We start from the raw sequence: 27971 nt of genomic DNA on the forward strand, positions 1-27971 counted from the left end.
GATGGTGGGCTAGTGCATCTGCACTGCAGCGCCTGCTTGTTCCGTGCCTCTCGGCTGGCTCAGATGTTTGTGGATAGCGCAGCCGGCTGTAGTATTCGGCCAGTGCCGTTTCCTTGCCGCAGTCGATGTTATCTCCACGTGACGCTCTGCCACAGCGTCTATAATGGAGTGAGGAGTCTGCGGCTAGTGGAAGAAATTCTCCGGCTTTTTTGGCAGCGGTAGGCAGGTAACATCAGCAGGGGATCCGGGTATTCTGTGGGATGCGTTTCGCCGCACACTGGGCGGCTTTATACCTGGTTGATAAAGCCGCCCAGTGTGCAGCGAAACGCGTCCCACAGAATACCCGGATCCCCTGCTGATGTTACCTGCCTACCGCTGCCAAAAAAGCCGGAGAATTTCTTCCACTAGCCGCAGACTCCTCACTCCATCATAGACGCTGTGGCAGAGCGTCACGTGGAGATAAAATCGACTGCGGCAGGGAGACGGCACTGGCCGAATACTACAGCCGGCTGCGCTCTCCACAAACATCTGAGCCAGCCGAGAGGCACGGAACAAGCAGGCGCTGCAGTGCAGATGCACTAGCCCACCATCCTGATATCTGCCAACGCTACTGAGCGGTAAGATCCATCCCTGGCAACAGGACGGACACTGTCACTGACCTTTGTGTGACAGAAGTCCTGTTTCCAATTTGTGACTGTTACTATATTTACAAGCAAGGCGCCTCTGCTGCAGTAAAGTGAAAGTGTGCACACTAGCCAGTTTAATATGGCGAATCACCCATGTGAACTACCCTTGTTCTAAAAAAGGACACTGTACCTTGGAAATTTATTGGACTGATACCATCTTAATCACCCTTCTGTTTCACCATAAAGGGATTAGATTATCCAAGTGCTTATTTCAAGTGGTCATATATCAGCGTCTCAGTGACACCCCAGTTTTTAAAGTGTATTAATGTATGTATTGTTGTGATATATGTTTTTTAAATAAATTTTGAATTCCTTGTTTCACCCAAGCACCCCACGTTCCTTTTTTGTTCTTGTGTAATTTTAGAGGCTAGCAACCCTCTAACGTGGTGGCTGCAGGGGGCAAAGTTACACCCCTCTGGTCCCGAGCGCCAAAGACTACCTTCTAGTTTACAGACCCTAAAACACTGCCAGCAAATGTAAATCAACATGAAGAATTGGGGGAGCTGAGAAAAAGTGTGAAGGAGCTGGAAGTGCAGCATAAGCTCACTTCAGCAGCTGATATTCAAGCATTTTTATGCACCTTATAATTTCCTTTTTTTTTTTTTTTTTTTTTTTTTTATAAATCATTGTTAGGCTATATAATAGCAGGAGCATGTCAAGTAAGTTATACTCACATATTCTGTTTTTTTTTATTTATTTTTCTATGAGTGTTTTTATTTATAAACAATGCATCTGTTACTATTTTGTCTGATAGATTATAAATAATGCCCTTTCAATTACTGTCTTAATGTTTTAGGTTCAGCCAAACTGTGATGAAACCACACTTACTTTTGTTGCTGATATTTTAGCAAGGATTGGTTCAAGTGAAGCAGGGCTTTCCCTTCTTCTCTATGGAGAAAAAAGAGAATCTGCCAAAGATTGGTATGTTCAATTTTACTATGAAATAAGATAAGATAATTGATGCTGTCATTTTATATTAGCAATAAAAATGGTGGTGTATGAAAGCACAGTCATTCAAAGCGAGACTTAGTACTTACTGTGAACTATGCACTTAGCAGCAGTTAGTAGCAGGCGATGCTAACGAATGAAGTTTGCTTATACAGACCATTTCTGTATGACAGTTTTCTGTCACTCAAACTAATTCATATTTTCTTTTCTTCAAAATCATTTACACTTGATAGGTAATTAGTTGCATATGATTTCACATGTAATCAGTGCAGCGCCGGTGCTAGGGTGTCTGGCGCCCTCCTGCAAACCATAAATTTTGCGCCCTTTCACATTTCCATTGCAACAAGCTGCAGCCCGATTTTGGGAGCGTATGCAACATGCGATCCTATGGAGGATCACGGGTGCATGTACATCACAGGTCTTCAACCTGTGGCCCCCCAGATGTTGTGGAACTACATGTCCCAGCATGCCCTGACAGTTTTGGCATGCTCTTATAGGAAAAAATGTGGGAATGCATGTTGGAACATGTAGTTTCACAACATCTGGAGGGCCACAGGTTGAAGACCCATGATGTACATGTATGCATACACCATCTCAGTGCTGTGTCCGCAAAATGTTGCAGGCACTAAAGGGGCCCATACACGCTGCAAGAATCGCATACGTTATGGGCTAGATCGCATCGCATGGCATGCATGCAATGTGTGTGCGAGGCGATCCCAAAGCAGTACAAAAAGTATGTGCAGCACATACTTTTTGTACTGTGCGATGCGATGCCCGCTGGTAAATTTAGATCACAAATTTGAATATTCACATATAAGGTAATATGCGGTTTCTCTAGTTATATAACCAGATTTTTCAAATATTAAACATAAGTAATATTTCAAATACTATTTAGATAAGAAAAGAATGAAGAATATGAGACTAGAAAGAAAAAGAGTACAAAATGAAAAGGTTATAAAGGAGAAAGATAGTAAAAATATTAGAAAAAGAAAGGAAAAAATGGAAAAGGGAAAAAAGGAACTCTCTCCCTTATAATCCCAAGGCTCAGTTAATTCTGTAAGTGGATCAAATTAGGTCTACAAATAAGGAGGTATCCCATAGTGAGAGGATCTATTATGATCTGATTCCTTATAATTCAGCCATGGATACCAGATAGCCATGAAGGATTGATTTTTTTTTCCGTCCATTGTCATATAATGATCTAGCCAGGCACACTACTCTTTCATACAGGGGATCACATTAGATTTACAATGAACAGGAATAATTGCTTTGGAGGCACTAAGCATATGGCGGAGTAACGTTTTCTTAAAGAGAGGTCAAGACCTGTGCGTAAGATTTAAAAAGCCAGAAGCTGGGACATAAAGGCGGGTCTTCATTAAGAATAATACTGGCCACTTCTACAATTTTACGCCAATACAGCTGAAGGAGAGGACAATCCTCTCAGATGTGTAATGGAGTGCCTACCGCCTTCTCTCATCTCCAATTAGTTAGGACAGCGGTACCAATGTGTGAACACTTTGTAGTGTTTTTCCAATACTTAAGTGTTAACAGGGGATAAAAAATAATTTTTAAAAATATCTTCCTCTATTAAACCTTTTTAAGGCCCGATTCCCAATCAACCACAGATTTAGGTTGAGATGAGAATCTCTGTTCTATTATCAGTTTTTAGAATATAGATAGGGTGTGGTGCAGATGAGTTTGAGAGAGGCATGGTTTTTCAAACAAAGTCATTGCCTGTCTATTACCCAAAGAAGAGTATAGACTCATAAGAAAATGTGGTACTTATGTAGTATCTGGGCTGCCGATTTTTTTATTGTATGCCTTAAGTTAAGGCATACAATCAGATGCGATATCGCATCGGATGCGACCATCGGATGCGATGACCCGATTTTTCCATAGGAATCAATGTTAAAATGGACTGAGTCAATTTTAACATGGAATTCAATGGGAAAAAGGGGTCCTTTTCATACCCCTACTATCCAAGTGGGCATGGAGTTGGATATAAACCTGTGGCGAGCGTAGCGAGCCACCGAGCCCGAAGCGTGGCGAGCGAAGCGATCCCCGCGAGGGGACAGTATTCTGTGTCCCCTCGCGGGGCTCGCTACGCATGGTCGCATGCGATGCGATGTACCCGATTTAGAAATCGGCAGCCCAGATACTACATAAGTACCGAAAATGTTTAATCTGAAGATATCTTCAAATTTCCCTATTCAGCAAATTCCATTTGGCTTTAATCGCAGGGAAGGTTAATACACCTGATGAATTTAACAGCATGTCCGCCCACTTAATACCTCTATCTTGCCAGATCCAGAATAATGAGGACTGACATCCTGGTGGGAATGACAAATTATTAAAAAAAAGGTGTGAGTCTGGAATGGAAGTGGTGAGAAAGGAGGTTGGACACATAAGCGGTGCCAATAGGTAAAAGTGGGCCCAGCAAGTGGATGTGAAACGGGTGCCGGACGGCTCCCCGACAGTCGGGATTCCGACAGTCAGTACTCCAACGTCGGAATCCCGAGTACTCCCTCCTGATGGTCCACGACCCCATAGAGGGAGAATAAAATAGGTGGTGAGCGCAGCCACCGTGCCCGCAAGGGGCTTCATTGCACTCCCCACGCTGTGCAGTCGGAATCCCGACTGTCGGAGTATTATACCAAACCCCGTGAAACAATAGGGATTTTGGAAAGCCTGGGGCAGTCCGAGTGCATTGAGGGAAGTGAAGCTAGTTCAATATCCACCCACTGCTTTCTGTCTGACTCACGGCTCCAATCTTGAACCCTCATGAGGTGTACTGCATTATAATAGGAGAGGAAATGAGTTGGAGCCCCCCATGATGCTTTCTTAGGTACTTGTGTAATATCACGGCGCCCGGCTACGCTACATTTTCAGCGTAGGCTAAGCTACATTGTCAGTGTAGCCCAACGGCTGCCTAGCGTAGTCAGCATAGCGCCCCTGCCAGCTCTCCCCAGGGGGCAGCTAGTCCTCCTACCCCCCACACAGCCTCCGGCGCAGGCAGGGAAGCTTCCAACTCCCTGCCTGACACTTTTCCCCGCCTCCCTGCGGCATGCAAATTTATACCAAGTTTCGTGTACTTCAGTACTGAGAAAGAATCCGTGTGCAAATTTATACCAAGTTTGTGTACTTATTCCCAATAAGCAGAAGGGTTTACAGGAAATTATACCTGGTTGTATTTAAGTGGGTTTAAGTACTTAGTACTGAGAAAGGATACGGATTTTCACTCATTGTCCATCGGTTTGGGATTAATTTGGCAAATGCCTCCATTTAAAAACCCCATTATCCATGGCAGCCCGAAGCGTGGAGAACACAGCGAGCCTCACGAGGGGATGCGTTTCGTGTCCTCCTGACCTGTTTATACCCCCACTATCCACATCAGCGTGGAGTTGATTTTATAAAGTGTGGCGAGCGCACACGGATTACTTTACATGTATTCCGCTTCCCCTTGCGGGGCTCGCTGCGCTCGCCACGCTTCGGGCTCAATGGTTCGCCAAACTTTATAAAATCAGGTCGGGAGGGCGTGGAACGCGTCCCCTTGCGGGGCGCGCCACACTTTGGGCTGGCGTAGATAATGGAGGTGTTTCCGGAACACATATCCTACATCTGAGACGGTAATGACGACATCTGGTAACTGGATTTTAGTTAATAATAAAGAAGAAAAAAGCAACTTAACAAAGTACAATAATATCAAATTATCAAGACCAAAATACTGCATTCACAAATACTGCAGCTGAAGTTGATGCAGTCGTGTCTGCATCGGTGTCGTCTGTTTTGTCAGCCTTTGGGAGCAGAAAGAATATGCTGGAAAGCGTTTTCTGCGCCAACAGTTTTTCGACAAATGAATTCCTGGAGAGAGGAGTCCAGATTCTGGCGCGCCGTGCCCCTTTGCCTTTTATTACTCCACTTACATGATCCCCAAAGGCGTTCAATGTTTTGGGTATGAACCCCAGTGTCAAGATCAACGAAATTATAGCGGTGGTTTACCCATGCATGGTGGTACCCTGCCTGCTCCAGCTGTTTGTTATATGCACACCAGCAATCAAAATATATAGTTCTTCCCGGTTCTAGATATTTGTTGATGGCGGACATCAGGGTGTTGGCGTCACATCTTTCCACAGGCGTTATGAAACAGTCACCGGTGTCTCTGGAAATGCCTCCAAACAGCCACTGTTGAGGCAGCACGCGTCAGACATGACTTTCCCTCTGTACAAACAGACTCACATCCACCTCAACTATTTTTCCCAGACCGCCAATCCTGCATTGGGGCTGCAACATTAAGTCCACGATGCAGGCCTCCTGCATAAGGTTATTGTACAGCACAGTGGTTTTATTCAACAACTTTAGTTGTCGCTCACAAAACGATATGCTTGTGAGCTCCTCCGCCAATGAATAAATAAAAAGGACGAGGGTAAGAAATGGTATATTACACCCCGGGAACTAATGTGTCGCACGGAGGCTGACCTTCTTACGACTGGTTTTAATATGGCAGCGCCATGCACACCTTCATACTCAAGCGGTGCACTGAATTAAATCTAGAACTTAAGTTTTATTGTCCCTGGCCTCGCGACAAAACCCACCTGGTCAGAGTGAATTATATTTGGAAAAAAAGCCTTCAGGCAATTCGCCAACAATTTAGCAAACCGCTAAAGTCGATGTTCAACAGGGAGATGGGTCGGTAGCTGGAGCTTTTTTTTAATCACTTTGAGGTATATTTGATATCTATTTAAATATATGTATTTTTAATGTGAATGTATTTGTTTTGTTTCAGCAATACAGGTGCTCATGTTATTGCCCACTTTTCCAAAAAGCTTCTCAATGAAGACATCCCTGCATTAACTGAATCAGACTTACTTCCAGTGCTGAAAGGATCTTTCATATTTGTGTGTCGCCAAATATACCATACATGTGAAGGGCTCCAAGTGTTGACTCCTTATCAGTTACATGAATGCATTGCTAGTGCCTGGAAAAAGGTAACATCAATTTCTTTTTTTTTAATAAATTTGAAAGTTAATGTTTTTAAAACTTTCCACTACAGGGATTTTAGTAAGTAATAATATCAGGGTATTTTTTCTTATTTGTTTACAGTACCGTACCTCCGCTGGCGGAGAGAGACTCCCATTAGACTGGGACGCATGAACGCCTCACACGCACGCGTGTCCCAGTCAGTCAGTGGCTGGGCGGCGGAGCTCTGTCCATCTCCGCTTCAGGGAGATGGGCAGGGTTGGGGGGGGTGGGGGTGGTGGGGACCAGTGTGGAGCTCTGTCGGAACGGGGCAGGCGGCTGTTGGGGCTGCAAGCATGAGAGGGGCTCCATCTGTAAAACCAGAAATTTCTTTGGACTTAATTTTCTAGACTACAAACTAATGCATAAATAGGATTATTACATTGATAGGACTGGTTTTCTATTATGATTTACCACATCTTGCATACAGTATATCTTTAGATATCTGACTCAAATATGTTGGTGCATCACAATTTACTTACCGGTATTTTATGAACTTATTTATATAGCAACTGCATTGTACACAATGAATGAGAGCCTGTTTCTGATTGGTTGACTGTTGAAGTAGCAGGGTTACCGGACATTAACATTTTGCATTGGCAATTCCTTGACAGCAGTCTATATTTTTTTCCTATACTAATGGATTAGATCAGGCACTTTCAGTTAGTACATAGACTAGTCCAATATTTTTTAATTAAACGTAATATCTTTTATATTTTTTCTAAATTCCAATCTGCCATGGGTACCAGAAGAGGCCCAATTCTGCATTTACATTTCCCCATATTGTTGGGCTAGGGGCCTTATTAAGACCCATGTGCAGAACTACAAAAATAGCTAGTTGGTGAACTCCAGAGATCTGCCATGTGTACGTACGTGTGCATCTCGCCATGACTGCAGTTTAAGTAGTGACAGGGGCGGCAATGAACCGTTGTGGGGGCGGCAATGCATTGTTTTCTGGGAGCAGCCCTTGCAACACAGACTTATCCAGACCACTTGAGAAAAGGGCTTTGGTGGCTGTGTGACATCACAACCAGCGTCTGCAACCCAAAACATTGTCAGCCTGCGTCTGGCTTCTCAGCTAGGATGCGCAGTTAAGGGGCAGCTGATGATATGTGGGTGCTTCACTGCATTGTGAAGTGCTTGCACTTTAGTGATGTTCCCTCAAGATTGGCACATTGCTGGAAGGCACGGTATTGCCCTGTGCTGGGCACCCCTGCATGCTTTTGCCGGAAGTTGTAATTCAGTGAATTCTTGCTAAACTACAACTCACTCTAAATCAGGCCCTAGTGATCATACAAATTACCATATCCCATAAAAAGAATTGGGGAACAAAAGGTTTAATCTTATTAACTACATTTTTGAACATGCAATTTGTGCCACGCTACATGTGATTTTTGTGTTTTCACCTTTCAAGTTGGTGGATAATTCCTATAGTGGATTGGAATGAAAAATATGCATTGTATATCACTCACTGATACATTTTAACAAAATGGGAAGACCTTGGAAATAGAAAAACATGTTTGGTCTTGGCCTTGTTAAGCACTGCAGGAGGTGGTAGACAGACCGCACTACTACTACTACTTCTCACAACCTTCCCCTTGCTTCCCACTACTGTCATTCTTCTCCTTCCTCAATAATTGGTGAAGTTCAAGGAGCGTGGGAACTTTAAATTGGCTCTGGTAGGGAGCAATAGGCTATCCAGTCCTAACCCCTAGCCTTACAGTTCAGTAACCACTCTAAGCAACAGCTGCGCCTCCAGCATATACCAATAAACTGCCTTACCCTGCCCCCAGGATTATGGAGCATACACCCCTCACAGACATACAATACACTTAGCTTTGGGACATACACTACCCATTCTTCTTGCCAGGCTCCAGGGACGTACACTACCCTACCCCCTAAACACTGAACCCCTCCAACTTAGGGTAAGAATCTTTTTTTCCTGTGGGGATCCAATGTCTTTTATTGTTTTCTATAGGGGCCAATGGGAGCAAGTATACTTTTTTTTATTCATGTGGGTTTTTTTTGTATGAATTTACAGCTAAGTTGCACCATGCATGTGTCCTAGTGGTGTTCGAGTTGCAGTACAGATTCAGAAGCACCAAGAAGGTTATTAGAAAGGTGTTGGGCATTCCTGGTACAGGTGTGTTGCTTATAGACACTGAATTGCTCGCATTTGGGGTCATACTCAGACTCATGATCTGTACCTAGCAAAGTGGTAGTGAAAGTTTCAATGGTTCAGCAATGGTGATGTCTAATTACGCATGTACAAGAGGGAAGATCATCATTGTTGTGGTACTAGCCAAAAGTCACAGACCCAACTGCTGCAAAAGGCATAAGAAATGCTGCAACTGCGTCCTACTCAGAATCAGGCCCTATGAGGAAGGATCAACAGACCCCCATCTCCATTAGGGCTGTTTCCACAAAGTTCACAGGTTAGTTTTTCTTGCCAATCTGCCCATTATAGACACCATAGAAATTATGTTGGCAGTTCCTTGCAACCTTGAAAAAGTATAAATTGTACACAAAGAAAAGAAGAATGGTCTTCTTTTCTTTGTGTACAATTTATATTTTTTTCTGACTTAGGGGAGCACCTCCAACCCTTTAATTTGCATACATTACGGTCACAAATTGGGAATTGGAGTAAATCCTGCCTAGTAAAAACCTACCTTCCTATATATCCGATAGGTACTATTGGCAAAAAATTTCCAGTGTGAAATCATACAAAAAAATACTATAACCTTGAAAAAGTTATTCCATTTTCTGTCAGTGTCCAAAACACTGAAAATAATCTATAGTTTATTAGGTGGCAAAACCATGCCTGACAAAAATGTGCACATCACTGTGTGAATTTGTAAGAAACAGTTAGTAATTAAATGCATTAATAACAAGGAAATGTGAGTCTGGAAATCAATTTTTTTGTAATTGCCTTTTTACTACCAAAAGCGAGAAAATAGTCTGTTTTAATTTTGCTCTTTTGAATGCTCGCTGAACCAGTCCACAGTCTTCCATTACATAAAATGCATGTAATAAAAGTGTTTGCCATTTTCATTACATGTCTTCAATGGTATTTGTCTTTATTGAGCTATTCTAGTAAGCAATTATTTACTTAGTTACTTTTTTAATGTTTCCCATGTTATAATAAGTGATTCATTGACTGAATTAGCATTAATATGCTACAATAGTCAGTAGATGTCCTTTTTTTCGGTTTATATCCCAAGATACTTATACTTTTATACTGAGAAACACTGTAGACATTCCTAGCTATTTAAGCTTAACCCCTTCCTGACAGAGCCAGTTTTTGCGTTCCTGACAGAGCCCTTTTTTTCAAATCTGACATGTATCACTTAAGTGGGGATAACTTTTTTTGGCTTTTACTTATCCCAGTGATTTTGAGATTGTTTTTTCGTGACACATTGTACTTCAAATTAGTGGTAAATTTGGGTCGATACAGTCTGTGTTTTTTTGTGAAAAATACCAAAATGTCGTGAAAAAATGGAAAATTTAGCAATTTGCAAAATGTTAAATTTTCTGCTTGTGAGACAAATAATCATACCACTCAAAATAGTTAATAACTAACATAGACCATATGTCTACTTTATGTTTCCATCATTATTTCAACTTCCTTTTAATTTTTTTGGACACTAGCAGGCTTAGAATATGAATAGCAAATTCTCAAATTTTCAAGAAAATTTCAAACACTGATTTTTTTAGGGACCAGTTCAGTTCTGATGTGACTTTGAGGGACTTGTATGTGAGACACCCCCATAAATGATACCATTTCAAAAACTGCACCCCTCACAGTATTCAAAACAGCATTTTGGAAGTTTGTTAACCCTTTAGGTGTTTCACAGGAATTAAAACAAAGTGTAGGTGAAATTTCAAAATTTCATTTTTTTTGCAGATTTGCAATTTTAATACATTTTTCTAAGGAACACAGTACATTTTACTAGAGAAATGTGACTAAAAATTGATTCCCCCAATTCTTTTGTTTTCATAAATATCCTATATGTGGCCCTAGTGTGCACGTTGACCAAACCACAGGCTTCATAATAGAAGGAGCACCTACTTGATTTTGGAGCCTCCTTTTTATGAGATTATTTTTTAGGCACCATGTAGGTTTCTAGGCACCATAAGATGCTAAAATTTAGGAACCCCCCCACAAGTGACCCCATTTTGCAAACTACACCCCTCAGGGAATTCATCTAGGGGTATAGTGTACATTTCAAACCCCCAGGGGTTTCACCAATTGTGGTACAACTGGGCAGTGAAAATGAAAAATTAAATTTTTTACACAAAAATGCAGTTCTGGCTCAAAATTTTTCATTTTCAGAAGGTATGAAGGAGAAAAAGCACCCCAAAATCTGTGCCCCAATTTCTCCCGAGTACGGCAATGCCTCACATGTGACCAAAAAATACCATTTGGGTGCATGGCAGGACTCAGAAAGGAAGGAGTGATTTTTGGATTTTGCAGCTCAGATTCTGGTGGAATTTTGGTGGGTGCTATGTCGCATTAGCAAGACCCCCCAAGCACCAATACAGTGGAACCCCCCCACAAGTGACCCCATTTTGCAAACTACATCCCTCTGGGAATTCATCTAGGGGTATAGTGTACATTTCAAACCCCCAGGGGTTTCACCAATTTTGATACAACTGGGCTGTGCAAATGCAAAATTACATTTTTTACACAAAAATGCAGTTCTGGCTCAAAATTTTTCATTTTCACAAGGAATGAAGGAGACAAAGCACCCCAAAATCTGTGCCCCAATTTCTCCCGAGTACGGCAATGCCTCACATGTGACCAAAAAATACCATTTGGGTGCATGGCAGGACTCAGAAAGGAAGGAGTGATTTTTGGATTTTGCAGCTCAGATTCTGGTGGAATGTTGGTGGGTGCTATGTTGCATTAGCAAGACCCCCCAAGCACCAATACAGTGGAACCCCCCAAAAGTGACCCCATTTTGCAAACTACACCCCTCAGGGAATTCATCTAGGGGTATAGTGTACATTTCAAACCCCCAGGGGTTTCACCAATTTTGATGCAACTGGGCAGTGAAAATGAAAAATTACATTTTTTTACACAAAAATGCAGTTCTTGCTCAAAATTTTTCATTTTCATAAGGTATGAAGGAGAAAAAGCACCCCAAAATCTGTGCCCCAATTTCTCCCGAGTATGGCAATGCCTCATATGTGACCAAAAAATACCAGTTGGGTGCATGGCAGGACTCAGAAGGGAAGGAGTGATTTTTGGTGGTGGAATGTTGGTGGGTGCTATGTCGCATTAGCAAGACCCCCAAAGCACCAATACAGTGGAACCCCCCCACAAGTGACCCCATTTTGCAAACTACACCCCTCAGGGAATTCATCTAGGGGTATAGTGTACATTTCAAACCCCCAGGGGTTTCACCAATTTTGATACAACTGGGCAGTGAAAATGAAAAATTACATTTTTTTACACAAAAATGCAGTTCTGGCTCAAAATTTTTCATTTTCAGAAGGTATGAAGGAGAAAAAGCACCCCAAAATCTGTGCCCCAATTTCTCCCGAGTACGGCAATGCCTCATGTGTGACCAAAAAGTGGCAGGACTCAGAAGGGAAGGAGTGATATTTGGATTTTGCAGCACAAATTCTGGTGGAATGTTGGTGGGTGCTATGTCGCATTAGCAAGACCCCCAAAGCACCAATACAGTGGAACCACCCCACAAGTGACCCCATTTTGCAAACTACACCCCTCAGGGAATTCATCTAGGGGTATAGTGTACATTTCAAACCCCCAGGGGTTTCACCAATTTTGATACAACTGGGCAGTGAAAATGAAAAATTACATTTTTTTACACAAAAATGCAGTTCTGGCTCAAAATTTTTCATTTTCAGAAGGTATGAAGGAGAAAAAGCACCCCAAAATCTGTGCCCCAATTTCTCCCGAGTACGGCAAGGCCTCATGTGTGACCAAAAAGTGGCAGGACTCAGAAGGGAAGGAGTGATATTTGGATTTTGCAGCACAAATTCTGGTGGAATGTTGGTGGGTGCTATGTCGCATTAGCAAGACCCCCAAAGCACCAATACAGTGGAACCACCCCACAAGTGACCCCATTTTGCAAACTGCACCCCTCAGGGAATTCATCTAGGGGTATAGTGTACATTTCAAACCCCCAGGGGTTTCACCAATTTTGATACAACTGGGCAGTGAAAATGAAAAATTAAATTTTTTTACACAAAAATGCAGTTCTGGCTCAAAATTTTTCATTTTCATAAGGTATGAAGGAGAAAAAGCACCCCAAAATCTGTGCCCCAATTTCTCCCGAGTATGGCAATGCCTCATATGTGACCAAAAAATACCAGTTGGGTGCATGGCAGGACTCAGAAGGGAAGGAGTGATTTTTGGATTTTGCAGCTCAGATTCTGGTGGAATGTTGGTGGGTGCTATGTGGCATTAGCACGACCCCCGAAGCACGGTGAAATGATGAACCTAATAATCCATAGATGTGTGGTATATTTTAAAACACTCCTTTATACATAGGCCGGGTTTGTCGGGGCAAGTTTCACAGTGGAAAATAGTTTCCTTTCTTATTCCCTTTTTATAGCAAACTTTGCACCTTTTTTGTGTCCTGCCCTTTCTTGCAGTGGAGGGGATTTCGTTCGGAAAATGCTGCCCTGGTACAATACGGGGGCCAGTACTAGAAGTACTGGGGCCCTCTGCCTGCTGGTTCCCAAATACTAGGACCTTTATGACTTCCTCTTGAAAGTGCATAAATGTTACCCTCTGGACGGTAGAACGGAATAGCACGTAAGCGTTATACAGTGCCATCTGGATGATATACACGGCCAGCTTCTTGTACCAGATTTTTGTTTTCCGCAGGGCACTGTACGGCTTCAGTACCTGATCTGAAAGATCCACTCCGCCCATGTACCTATTGTAATCCAGGATACAATTAGGTTTTGAGGTGTGGGTACTGGTACCTCGTACAGGGACGGAGGTGGTACTGTCTCCGTGAATTGTTGTCAGTATAAGGACATCCCTCTTGTCCTTATATTTGACCAACAACATATTTTCGGTGCATATTCCCCTGCTTTCACCCCTTCTCATTACTTGGGCAATGTGCGTTTTTGGGAGGCCTCTTTGGTTCTTGCGCACAGTACCACAAGCTGCTGTACCTCTTGAACCAAGGGCCTTAAACAGGGGGATGCTAGTGTAAAAGTTATCCACATAGAGGTGATAACCTTTATCCAGGAAGGGGTGCACTAAATCCCAGACAATTTTTCCACTAACACCTACGAGGGAGGGGGGGCATTCTGGCGGTTCAATTCTTGAATCCTTCCCTTCATATACCCTAAACCTGTGAGTGTACCCTGAGGTGCTTTCACACAGCTTATACATTTTTATGCCATACCTTGCCCTCTTACTGGGAAGGTACTGGCGGAATTTAACCCTTCCTTTAAAATGTATAAGGGACTCGTCTATGCAAATGAATTTATCTGGGATGTACATCTCTTCAAATTTGGCACTGAAATGATCAATGACCGGCCTGACTTTGAATAGCCGGTCAAAGGTGGGATCATCTCTGGGTGGGCACTGTGCATTATCGTTGTAATGCAAAAATTTAAGGATCGTCTCAAATCGAGCCCGGGGCATGGCCATACGGTAAAATGGGGTGCTGTACAGAACATCTGTACTCCAATATTGCCTAATTTCTGGCTTTTTTACTATGCCCATATGAAACACCAGACCCCAAAACGTCATCATCTCTACTGCATCTACAGGGGTCCACCTAGCAAATGATGACGTGGGGTTTTGAGCAATAAACTGCTGGGCATATAAATTAGTTTGGTCCACCATTAAATTTATAAAATCATCAGAGAAAAATAATTTGAAAAAGTCAATTTCTCTGAGACCTGTGGAATCAAATTGGATTCCTGGCATGGCCAAAAACTCAGGAACCTGGGGCTCAAAATTGTCTGGTGGTGGGGTCCATACGAGATCAATTATTGGGGGGGGGGTCTCAGCTGCTCTACGGGGGCGTCTTTGAGTGGGTCCCTCATCACCAGAGGAGGAAGAGGAGCTTAAGGCGAATCCTTCAAATTCCCCGCTTGCCTCACTGGCTGTGTCAGAATCAGAGGCAAGCATGGCATATGCCTCCTCCGCTGAATACATTCTTCTGGATGACTGGGATGACATTTGGGATGCCATTTTTATTTTTGTGTTACTGGTAGTGAAATGTTTCAACACGTGTATAGTGTAGGGGGGGGGTACAAACTTTATTTCAACCCGGGGGGTATGTAGTGTGTAGTGTGTATGTAGTGCAGAAAAAAAAAATACTTTATACAAAAAAAAAAAATTGAAGGGGTTAAAAAAAAAAAAAATTGAAGGGGTTAAAAAAAAAAAATTGAAGGGGTTGTTGGTCAGTAACGTCCGTCACTGAACAGCGCTCAAAGGCAACAGGAATTTGATCAAAAAAAAAAAAAAAATAGATCAACCCTGTGCCGAAAAAGATGATCAGTGATGTACGTCACTGATCAGCGCACAGTGGCCACAGGACACCCACAAAATCACAGTGTGTGTAAAAAAAAAATTAAAAAAAGACCCCACAGCACACACAAAAAAAAAAAGGTGATCAGTGATGCGACACTGATTACCAGTGAGGGGCAGCAGGTGCACAACCTTTGGTGCAACTGACAGTGCAACTGGCAGGTATATATAAAAAAAAAAAAATCACTCACTCTCTGTCACTATCTCTCTCTATCTCTCTATCTCTCACTATCTGTCACTCTATGACACTGCAGCAGCAGCACTGACAGTTATATATATGAAAAATAACCCCTGCACCCCCAAAAAGTTGCTGGGGGTGCACAAAAGGGGGGCAGCAGACACAAAATATAGCAGTCTCTATCACTCTCTGTCACTATCTCTCTCTATCTCTCTATCTCTCACTATCTATCACTCTATGACACTGCAGCAGCAGCACTGACAGGTATATATATATATAAAAAATACCCTGCGCCCCCAAAAAGTTGCTGATCAGTTAATTTATACTGATCAGCACAAAAGGGGGGGCAGCAGTCAGTTATATAAAAAATATATAGCACAATCTGTCACTATCTCTCTATCTCTCTCTATCTCTCTCTCTCTATCTCTCTCTATCTCTCTCTATCTCTCTATCTATAACTCTATTACACTGCAGCAGCACAAAATATAGCACTCTCTGTCACTAGGCCTATCTATCTCTCTCTATCTCTCTCTCTCTATCTCTCTATCTAATAACTCGCAGCAGCACAACACAGCACAACACAGCACAGGATGTCACAAGAAGAAGCAAGATCCAGGCAGTGATCAGGTAAGTATTTAGCAAGGTTCTGGTCAGTAAATGGCGACAGCTGGGCACGGTGACCGCACTGCACGCTATTCCAGACCGGAATGGCGTCTGCAGTGCAGTCACCGTTAGTTTAAACCCCCCTCCATGGCTGTGATTGGTCCGTCGGTCCGACGGACCAATCACGGCCTTTGGGGGCGGGCGGGGTGAGGTGGGGTGACACCAGTGTCACCCTTACACCCCGCGGTGATTGGTGCTGTACTTTACAGCACCAATCACCTCCGATCCCGTGTCACCGGCGAACGTTATTCGCCGGTGACACAGAAAACGCTGTAATTGGCTGTTCACACTGAACAGCCAATCACAGCGATCGCCGACGGGGGGGCGGCATCGCAGCCCCCCCTGGGCATGCAGGGACATGTCTGCTGTCAGGGACAGCAGACATCGTCCCTCTGTCACTGCGTCTCTAGACGCAGTGACAGTTAGAAGTCATGACGTATATATACGTCATGTGTCGGGAAGTACTTCCCGGCCATGACGTATATATACGTCAAATGTCGGGAAGGGGTTAAAGCAGAGTTTTGCCTTTCTTAAAAAATGGTATTGGGTTCTTTAAAGCGATTCCTTAAAGTTACATAGACCACTTTTACTATTTAATGTATTCATTATTAATAGCTCAATATTTGGCAGTAAATATTGATGTCCTATAACTAAGTTTGTACAATGAATTATGACATGGTTAATTTGCTGGAGTAATGAAGAGAGACTTTAAATTACCAAATTGGCCTGCATTTTATATATCTAATTTACAGAAGAAGATGAATTATTATTTGGCTTAAGACATAACTTGCATAGTTAAATAGCATTTTCCTTATTCTGTTAAAATGATTAATTGATTTTTGTAATGGAGAAACGCTTCTGGCAAAATCTGAAAAGGCTTGAGTAAGGCAGTAATTATGTTTGGAAGCCACAGTAAGAGGGGGCATCACTCATTTGCATATCAGCAAATTTCCTTTTAACATGGTCACTACAACTATATCTATCTATCTATCTATCACATACAATACCTGGAGGATGCTGTATACCAAATGCAATGACGTTTAGTGTAATATAATCAAGACTCTTATATTGTATCAACCACTGAGTACATAATATACAAATGGTATCAACTCTTCTCAAGTGGTGTTATCAGTAACACATTTGCTTGAATGATGTAAACAAGTTTTTATACTACATATTTTTATCAAGAATAAATACACTTCTTTGGAATCCTACTAGAGTGGCTATTTTCTTGGGTAATCTCTTATGGAGTGGCTATATTTCCAGACCATCCCAGACTCACATCCATTATACCTTTGACAAAGATTGTTCCAAGCGAAACGCGTTAGGTGGATACCTATCTTCAGAAGCAGACTACTGGCTCCAGCAATCCTTTGCCATTCTAACTGCCCGAACCAGCCTGAAAGGACCGACTATTTGCCTATACCAGTTCCATCGAACATCAAGTGGCAAGCCCCACTCCTTATTCAAAGGACTCCATACTCAAAAGGGACTTTGGACATATCAAGGGAAATTTGCATTCCATCAGGATCCATTCTCCCCCAATTGAGCAAGGTGGACGGTAATTATAAAATTCGCTCTGGTCACAGAGGTGGTCCATACACTTAATTCCAGGCATCATAGGAACGGTCAGTGAATACAGTGGTCAGATTTCTGCTTATTGCACCCATGCATTTTTATTTTTATTTCTACTAGTATATGTATACATGTGTGGCCATGTGGGCCTATTAAATTGTGATACTCTTTTTAAATATTTTAATATAAAATTGTGAAGTCAATCCAACTAGTTATTGGTTTTTCATTTTCACCAGCGCTGCGAAACTTGGTTTTTCTTTTCCATCCCAGACTCCCAACTGATAAATGAAGGACTTTAGTGAAACCGTGAAAAGAACAAATCACTCTGAAAACATTGGTCTGCATTTGTATTTTATTAATGGACGCAGTGGTTGATATACAGATGGAACGCCTCTCATCCAGCACCGGGGCTCGCCAGAATGCCCCCACTGTTGATCGCCAGCAGAGAGGCGCTCCATCTCACTGGGATGCATGAGCGTCTCACATGCAAATGCCTTCCAGTTTTCGGAAGGCGGGGGACTGGAACCCTGTCCGTCTCTGCTTCAGGGAGAAGGGTTGGGGGGGGGTGCGGGGAGGTGGTGGGAACCGGCGGACAGTGACGGGGAGGCTGCAGGGACTGATGGTGAGCTCCATCGAAAGGGAATGCGTAAGCGTCTCGTGCACACGCGCATCCCCTTCTGGCGGTTGGCGAGCCGACCGCGAGACCCCCACTGAGGGGTAGATTTATCAAGTGACGATCAGGGGCACAAAATATGTGCAAGAAAATGATTGCTTGACATTCAAATTAAGTACCTGAATTAGTACACAGACTTTGTTTCATGTATTGAAACCTTGTTTATGCACAAATAAAATATATTTATCATATCCTCAATTGGGTTGTTATAGATGTCCCCAGTAGTGCTTTATAAAAAAAAAGGGGGGGGGGGGTTTATCGGAGTGCGCTATGAGTGCAACCTAGCTAGTTCACAATTAGTCCATTTCACTGGTATTCTTATCAGAAAGTTCTCTCATACGTTTTTTCAAAATAAGAAGGAGACTCCTTTTAGGATAAGTGATCCTTTATTCATAAAACCCAACACGTTTCGGCGCACAGGACTTCGTCAGGGCTATAGCAAAAAGGTTTTTTCTAAAAATCTCATCAAGATTAAGTATAAGAGAAGTGTCATCACACTATATAAAAGACCTCAGGTTTTTTAGATCCTGAATAAACAGTCTACCCTTCAGAGGGATTCCTTTAGTATTAGCAGATCTTTTTCAATTTAAAAAATAGCCATGACCTTGAGGGTCTGTGTGTATATTCCTCCCACTTTGAGAAACAAATATAGAAATCAAAACCACCTCAAACTTCGCCTCAGCAGATGTCGAACCCAAAATAGTGGCTTTAGAAGAAAACTGCTATGCAGAATGTTAGATGCTGGCAGATAGCCCCAATAACAGCATTCAATCTCCTCTGCTAGCAGACCTTTAATGATTAGGTCTCCATTAGCCTTTGACAAAATTCAAAGTAAATAAAAGTAAAGTCCAAAATTTATAAACATTTATTAAAAAGTTTCTTATGCCACACAACAGTAGTGGGTGTTCCAGACCATAAAAAGTTCAATAGTTTGCTTCAAATATTTCAATATAGCAAACAGACGTTTTCCAACGCGTTTCGTCCCTGCAAGGGACTTCATCAGGGGTTCGCAAATAGCAATGACATAATTTCTACGATTCTCACACACGGGATGTATCCCCAACCAGATGTATAGCAATAGATCCTTTGTAAATGCTGAGGTGCCTTTGTGGATTTGAGGGGGGGTTTGAGAATTACTCCAAATTGTATATATCCAATATTAGATCAATCTTGATTAAGGGGGTATCTCTACTGGGTGACACCTGTCAGTGTATGCTTAAAGGTGAAAACACTCAATGCAGATTCAAGAGCTGTTCAGATTGTGGTTCTCTCAGTCTGATAGGCAATTCTCAATTTGAGGTCAACCATAAGTACTAATGGACAGGGACACCCAATACCAGAGCCGGCTCTAGCCTTAATGACGCCCTAGGCAAGATTTTGGCTGATGCCTCCTAGCACCGCCACTAGTTCTGCCTCTGACCCTGCTCCCCCACCCAGCACCATCATCCCTCATCATAGCAGTCATCATTTTGGTGCTCATACCTGCAATATTTTAAATAGAAACAGTGCACACATTCGGTTTGCAGCCCAAACAGGGGTGTGTTCTTGCTGGGAAGGGGCATGGCCACACTATAGTACCTACAATTCAAATTATGCCACATAGTAGTGCAACTTTATTCACATTATCATGCGATGGTGTCCCTTATTCACATTACATCACACAGTAGTACCACTTTACCTTATATACATTACTCATCACATTATTCGCATTATACCCATAGAAAAAAATCCTGAGAAAATATTGTATTTTAAGCACCTCCATGGCCACACTGCAACCCAGCACAAAGCAGTGTGTGCCGGGGAGAGGAGAAGAGCTGCGGCTGCTGCTGTCACTTAAGGGGAGGGGGCCTGGGGCCCCCACTGGGCCCTTCCATCAGACTTTGGCCTGGGTAATTTATACACCCTACCCCTTTCTCTCGGCAACCCTGATAATACCACACAGTAATGTCTTTTACACATGACACACATTATTAATGTCCTTATAACCATAATGCCCCTTACACATTATGCCAACGTTTATTAACATAATGCCCCTTACACATATGTTGCATATTAATAATGCCCTTATACACATGACACACACAATGCCCATTACACACATGTTGCACATTATTAATGCCTTTATACACATGACACACATAATGCCCCTTACACATATGCCGAACTCTATTGCACAACCAACCCACCCACAGACAGCACTCATACAGCTGCTAACACTGTGACCTCTGCCTCTGCTTGGATACAGATGTTTCCTCATACATCTTGCCTCAATAGGCCATGCAGCTCCTGGCCAGTTCTGCTAACGTTGGGCGACTTTTTGGCTGAAAATTCATCTTATTTGCATTGTTATGACCAGCACACACAAGGAGCTTCCAATGATTAAAATGATATGTGCCATGCCTATATTCTGTGTGGGACTGTGGCTGTACCTGCATACGGGATGCTATGTTACAGTGATTTCCATGAATACACTATTTCATATGCAGATACAGCCTCACTCACACACAGATTATAAGCATGCTGCATACCATTTTAATTAGCAGAAGCTGCTGTTGCCCCTAGGCATTCCAAATGCCCTAGGCAATTGCCTAGTTTGCCTATGCCTAAGGCCGTATACAGAAATAACAAAGTTTTGGTGAGACACCCACTGGCGAGATGTAATTACACTTACACAAAGTATTGCTTTGTATAGGTCCAGACCATAGGTGTGCGCAGCCCATTTTTTTAGGGGGTGCACCATTGTAGTGGCATGTCCATCACCGCCTACTGGGCTTGACCATCACCACCTATTGGGCATAAATGCAAACTTATTCCACAAGGAAGACGCGCTGCAGAAATGTAAACTGTAATGCTCATTACACATAATGCCACACACTGTAATGCCCATTACACAAAATGCCACACAAAGTATTGCCCATTACACATCATGCCATGCACAGCATTGCCCATTACACATAATGCCACACACCATAATGCCCATCACACATAATGTTACACACAGTAATGCCCATTTCACATAATGCCACACACCATAATGCCCATTACACATTATGCCAGGGCTTGACAAATTTTTGTAAAATACGGACAATAGGGACAGTGCGCGCCGAAGGCACGCACCAAAAATGTACACCGTAATGCCTAGTACACATCACACAGCCATTGCATAGTATACCACATGCTCTAATGCCCGTTACACATTATACCACAAACCGTAATGCCCATTACACGTTGCACCTCGCACTGTGATGCCTATTACACCTCACACCATAATGCCAAATACATATTAGGCCACATACCGTAATGCCAATTACCCATTACGCCCCACACTGTAATTCCCCACACCGAATTGATTATTACCAATTTTCACACACGCTGGAATGTCCATTACACATTATTCCACACACAGCAATGCCCATTACACATTTTGCAACCCACCAAAGTACCCATTACACATTATACCACACGTATATAGTTTATACATTATATATTATACCACACACCATATTGCTCATTACACATTATGCCACACACCATAATGGCCATTACATATTATGCCATAAAAGTGTGCTTACCTACATGCTCGTTGTCAGGAATTACATGTTCGATGCCAGGGGGTTACATGCTCCTAGACACAGGGAGTTGAGTGCTACTTGCCACAGGGAATACATGCTTGTTGCTGGTGGTAGTTACATGCTTAATGCCAGGAGGGATTACATGCTTGTTGTCCAGGGGGGTTACATGCTCGTTACCCAGGGGATTACATGCTCATTGTCTGGGGGGGATACATGCTCTTTGCCCACATATAAGGTCCCCCATAGTTCTGCATACATATTGCTCCCCATGGTGCCACACGCATAATGACACCCATAGTGCCGCACGCATAGTGCCCCCCGAAGTGCCACACACATAATGCTGACCCTTTAGTGCCACACACAATGCCCCAATAGTGCCACATACATACTGCCCCCCATAGTGCCACACACATAATGCCCCTGTAGTGCCACATGCCTAATGTCCTCTGTAGTTCCACACACATAATGCCCCGCATTGCCGCACGCATAATGCTGACCCTTTAGTGCCACACACAATGCCCCAATAGTGCAACATACATACTGCCCCCCCCATAGTGCCACACAAATAATGCCCCCACATAGTGCCATATGCATAATGCCCCCTTTAGTGCCACACACATAATGCCCTGTATTGGCACACATATAATGCCCCCATAAAGCTATTTACACAGGAGCTGCCTGGAGCCTGTGGAAGGAGCGGAGAGCTACTGTAGCAGCCACTGCCTCGGGGCGTTGTGACAGAGCTGCCGCTGACAGGCAGTGGAGAGAAGGAGGAACTGGGCGGAGGGGGACAGTGCTCCCGCTGCCAGGCAGAGGGGAATCTGCCGCTGCGGGGCAGAGGGGGATGTAGGTGTAGGGTGGAGGGGGACGGAGCTCCGAGTCCCGCTGCCAGGCAGAGGTTGGAGGGGAAGCTGCTGGGCGGAGGGGGACGGAGCTCCGAGTCCCGCTGCCAGGCAGAGGTTGGAGGGGAAGCTGCCGGGCGGAGGGGGGATGTATGTTCCGGACGAAGGGGCGGGGTCCTGGGAGATGCTGCTGCCAGGCGGAGGGGGGATAGAGGTGCCGGACGGAGGTGGTAAGGAGCTCATGTCCATGCTGCTAGGCAGCCGCAGATGAGGGACTAATTTGCAGCTGCCAGGCAGGCAGCATCCGGCCAGCGGGCAGCGGCTCAAAGGGGAAGGAGGTGGCGGTGTCATTAGGAGGTGCCTGTGCACCCCTGGCACCCCCTGTGCGCACGCCTATGGTCCAGACAAATGGATAAGTAATCTATAGACTCAAAAGACAAGAGCAACAAAAAAGACCATAGTGTGGTAATGTCATACAATTCTGGATGATTTTAAATTAAGTAGCACACTCTCAAAGGTGGGTCATATATGCGCATATCACGGGTCTTTAAGCCACATCTGAGTTGTATTCTCCTCCTCAGGTTTTTTAGCCTATAGGACTAATGGAAGAACTGGATAGTGCAATATTGTTTGTTATGAAAAAATAACAATTTTTAATAGTGCACTCACATAGGATAAAACAAATAAAAACATATCACCCAATCCTGGGTAGAACGGTATCCGGCCGGTCCAGCCACAAATGCAGAAATGGTTCCCCAAATAGAGATGATGCGGCTCCCACAGGTCCGGTCCGTTCGGTGATGACAATAAGCTTGAGCGCGCTTTCGGGCTAATGGAGCCCTTCCTCAGAAGCGTGTTGTCATCATCGACCGGGGCGGCTCTTATATCCCCGTTCATGATTAGAAATCCCAAACAGCTGTTCTTTCCGGCTGCGTCTTCCGGATATGACGTATCGCAATGTCCAAGAAGGCCGGAAATGGTCATATTCATTCTGCCGCTTGTGCGTTTCACATCTACTTCCTTATTTGCGTTCCAAACCTCCGTGCATCCTTTTTCCTGTTTCTTGAACCGCACGGACATATTTGGGAGAATGTCCATAGTTTCAATGTCCATAATACCCAAAAAAAGCAATAAGGAATAGAAAACAGCGTATCAGGTGTTACAAATATAGAAAATTCTTATATAAAAAAAATAATTAATTAATTATACAGAAATTCATATAAATTTTAAGAGATTAAAAGGTTAAAACGTTAAAAACACTATCCATTTAAAGTGACAATGTGCAGTATATAGAAAAATCAAAGAAACCATTTAAGTTCGAAGTCACCATTCAGACCTGTTGGGACCAGAGTCTTAAGTTTGTAAATCCATTGCATTTCTGCCTTGGCAAAGCGAACTTCAACATCATTGCAACGCCAATTGGGGTTTATCTGTTGGATACCCCAAAATGTTCTAATTTGACAAGGGTCCGAATGGTGACTTTTCTTAAAATGGGCTGGTAATGAATGACTGTCTAAACCTTTTTTTATATTCTAGACATGTTCGGCTAATCTGGTCTTTAGGCTTCTAGTGGTTTTTCCCACATACACCAGACCACACTTACATTCAATAGCATACACTACGTTTCTTGTATTGCATGTTAGGAAGTCTTTTATAGGATATTTAATTCCTTTAACTTGAAATTCCTTAATTTTGCTTGCGCCTTTAGTTGACCTGCACATTTGGCAAAGGCCACAACGGTGAAAGCCTTGACTACGGATGCTACTTCTTTTGCGGACATCCAGGGCACTTCTGACCACAGTGTCTTTGATAGTCCTTGAGCGTCTGTATATGAAACGAGGTGCAGGAGGGAGTTGTGGACCTATAATGGGGTCCTTTAACAGAATTTTCCAATTTTTTCTAAAAATATTTTCCACCTCCCTGTATTGAACGACCATTGTGCTCCCTCATCAGTGGTCCTGGGTTTTTTGTCCTGATAAATCAGGGATTCTCTAGTTGTGTTATCAACCCTTTCTTTTGCTTTTTCAATTAGGTTTTGTGGGTAGCCCTTTTCCAGGAATCGTGTCCCCATTTCTAGGGATTGTTCCTGATAGACATCCGGTTCCATACAGTTCCTCCTGACCCTGAGGAACTGTCCATAAGGGATCCCATCGAGCCAATTCCCAAGGTGTTGGCTTGTTTTTTCAATGAAGCTATTCGAATCAGTAGCTTTTCGAAAAACTTTAGTATTTAGAGTCCCCTCTTTAATGTATAGACATAAATCAAGAAAATGGAGTTCCTCCTCACTTTTTGAAAAAGTTAATTTTATATTTCTGTCATTTACATTTAGTGAATTACAGAAGGACTCCAATTTCAGGGCCCTTGTTCCAAATAAACAACACGTCGTCAATATAACGACGCCAGAGCACCAGGCCTGCCCCCAGCTCCCCCCCATGCCATACGGTTTGTGACTCCCAATATGACATGAAGAGGTTGGCATAGCTGGGGGCGAACCTGGTGCCCATAGCTGTACCGACCTTCTGTACATAATAGTGGCCATTAAAAAATAAATAATTATTCCGAAGAATAAACCTAATTCCCCCTATAATGAATTCTTTTAGGTCCTCTGAGTAGTCAGTGGTTTCTAAATAGAATTTCACGGCTTCCACCCCCTGCTCTTCTTCTATAATGGTATAAAGGGTTGATACATCAGCACTTGCCATAATGTACCCCTTTTCCCATTGGACTTCATCGAGTATTTTTAATACCTCATTTGAGTCCTTCAGGTAGGCTTTTGTTTGTTTTACCAGGGGCTGTAAGTAGTGTGGCCAATCCCGGGATCGGGATCGGCGGGATCCCGGGATTTGGCCTAAAAAAGTCAGGGATTTCAATCCCGGGATTGGAGAATCCAATCCCGGGATTTCGGGATTAGACTGCGCATGCGCAGTCTAATGCCGGGCAGCGTCTGAGCACTCGCTCAGATGCTGCCCGGCTGTTCCCGTAAACTGACCCGGCGTGCGGCCTGCGTAGCGTGACAATAGAGGTCACGCTGCGCAGGCCACACGTCACCAGTGACCGCCCGCCTACCCGCCGGCCTGCCTCCGCCTGCCCGCCTCTTCTCCGCCGCCCGCCTGCATGCCAGCCTGCCTCCGCCCGCCCACCTGCCTGCTGTCTTCGATGGAGGTGCACTTGCCGGGAGGCACCGTGCACCTCCAAACCCACTCCCGGCCTCCCGTCCGCTCCCTTATGTAAGTAGATGTGCGGGTCGGCCGGGGTGGGTCCAATGCTAATAATGGGCTTTTTTGGTTTGGATGCCAATCCCGGGATCCCGGGAATCCCGGGATTGAGCATTTTTCAATCCCGGATCCCGGTATTGAAAAAATGCCCCGGGATTGGCATCCCTAGCTGTAAGTAATGATCGAGCATGGCAGATAAATTAGCAGTAATACTGTTTGTCCCAGATACTATAGGTCTTCCGGGTGGGTGGAGGGGGTCCTTATGGATTTTTGGAAGAACATAAATTGTTGGAGTGGATGGGTGTTTCAAATTCAAAAATTCAAATTCTGATTTGGTTATAACCCCCTTTTCCAGAGCTTGTGTGGTAAACTCTAGTAATGTTTTTGATATTTTTGGTAATGGGTCATTTTTCAGTTTGGCATAGGTATTGCCTTCCTGTAATTGTCTGTCTTATTTCCTTTATGTAATCTTCCACATCCATAAGGACGATCCCTCCACCCTTATCTGCTGGTTTTATTATTACCTCCTTTTGTTTTTTTAAAGACTGTAGGGAACACCACTCTTTTTTGGTTGTTACATTTTTTACGTTTTTTCTTTCTTTTTGCGATACGTCATATCCGGAAGACGCAGCCGGAAAGAACAGCTGTTTGGGATTTCTAATCATGAACGGGGATATAAGAGCCGCCCCGGTCGATGATGACAACACGCTTCTGAGGAAGGGCTCCATTAGCCCGAAAGCGCGCTCAAGCTTATTGTCATCACCGAACGGACCGGACCTGTGGGAGCCGCATCATCTCTATTTGGGGAACCATTTCTGCATTTGTGGCTGGACCGGCCGGATACCGTTCTACCCAGGATTGGGTGATATGTTTTTATTTGTTTTATCCTATGTGAGTGCACTATTAAAAATTGTTATTTTTTCATAACAAACAATATTGCACTATCCAGTTCTTCCATTAGTCCTATAGGCTAAAAAACCTGAGGAGGAGAATACAACTCAGATGTGGCTTAAAGACCCGTGATATGCGCATATATGACCCACCTTTGTGAGTGTGCTACTTAATTTAAAATCATCCAGAATTGTATGACATTACCACACTATGGTCTTTTTTGTTGCTCTTGTCTTTTGAGTCTATAGATTACTTATCCATTTGTCTGGACCTATACAAAGCAATACTTTTGTGTAAGTGTAATTACATCTCGCCAGTGGGTGTCTCACCAAAACCTTGTTATTTCTGTATATGCTTTAAAAGCTTTTCTGGTGGAAGCTTTCTTGGTGTCACCCTGGGCAGAAGTGTTTGATTGCGCTGTGGAGATCAGATATATTTTTCTACTATGCCTAAGGCCGGCTCTGACCAATACAGAGCCGCGGTTTGTTCACAATGTGGTTTTCACTTTCCCTTTGGAGATGTGTACTGGTGAAAGGTATTTTTTACACATCAACTCTGCACCCACTTCCATGGGTTGTGGAAATTGCCTTTGGCTGTCAGCCCAGTTCTTTTGGTTCCTTTGGAGGGGGGGACCCCTTTTTCAAGATGGTTTAATTATTTTCTAAGGAATTCCAGTCCTTGGTAGATCAGTTAATTTTATGTGATCATGCAGTTAATCTCCCTGTTTATGGCAGTTTCAACCTGCTTGATTCAGCTCTGTGCTTGTTATTGGTAAATAGGAACTGCATGCCATATTTATCCCCTTTTTCCTGTGCCAACCCAGGCTGAGCGATCCAAGGCAGGGTAGTGATTTGGGGATCTGTCACTTTTTATTTTAACCATTTATGTACAATTTATACTAAAGAAGACTGCACAGATCATAGCAATCTGTTCAGAGCTTCTTTTTAAATAGCTTTGCCATTATATTTTAATTTCTGTTATCTAGTAGTAGTAGTTTGTTTATTTATATCTTTGTATTGAAAGGTCCAAATCAATGGCATTTACACCTGCAAAGTTCGACTGGCATTTTATATCAGATGTGAAAATGTAAAAAGATCTCTAGCAGCATAAGGCAGCATACCCTCTTGTGCAAAAGTAGGGAGCACACATATTTGTTCTATAATTATTGTCTTTCTAATGTAATGC

General features: G+C 43.3%; 1 protein-coding gene across 2 annotated transcripts in view; it reads left to right on the forward strand.

Annotated features, from left to right (window-relative positions):
- The window catches only part of TBC1D32 (TBC1 domain family member 32), a 386630-nt gene that overhangs the window by 129233 nt on the left and 229426 nt on the right, over positions 1 to 27971 (forward strand). For both annotated transcript variants that reach the window (XM_083176796.1, XM_083176797.1), the window contains exons 16-17: positions 1483 to 1607; positions 6418 to 6619. In XM_083176796.1, coding sequence (XP_083032922.1) covers positions 1483 to 1607; positions 6418 to 6619 — 327 coding nt within the window. The remainder of the gene's footprint in view (positions 1 to 1482; positions 1608 to 6417; positions 6620 to 27971) is intronic.

This window comes from Crinia signifera, chromosome 3 (assembly GCF_055691185.1).
Source record: "Crinia signifera chromosome 3, ASM5569118v1, whole genome shotgun sequence".
NCBI classification, from domain to species: Eukaryota; Metazoa; Chordata; class Amphibia; order Anura; family Myobatrachidae; genus Crinia; species Crinia signifera.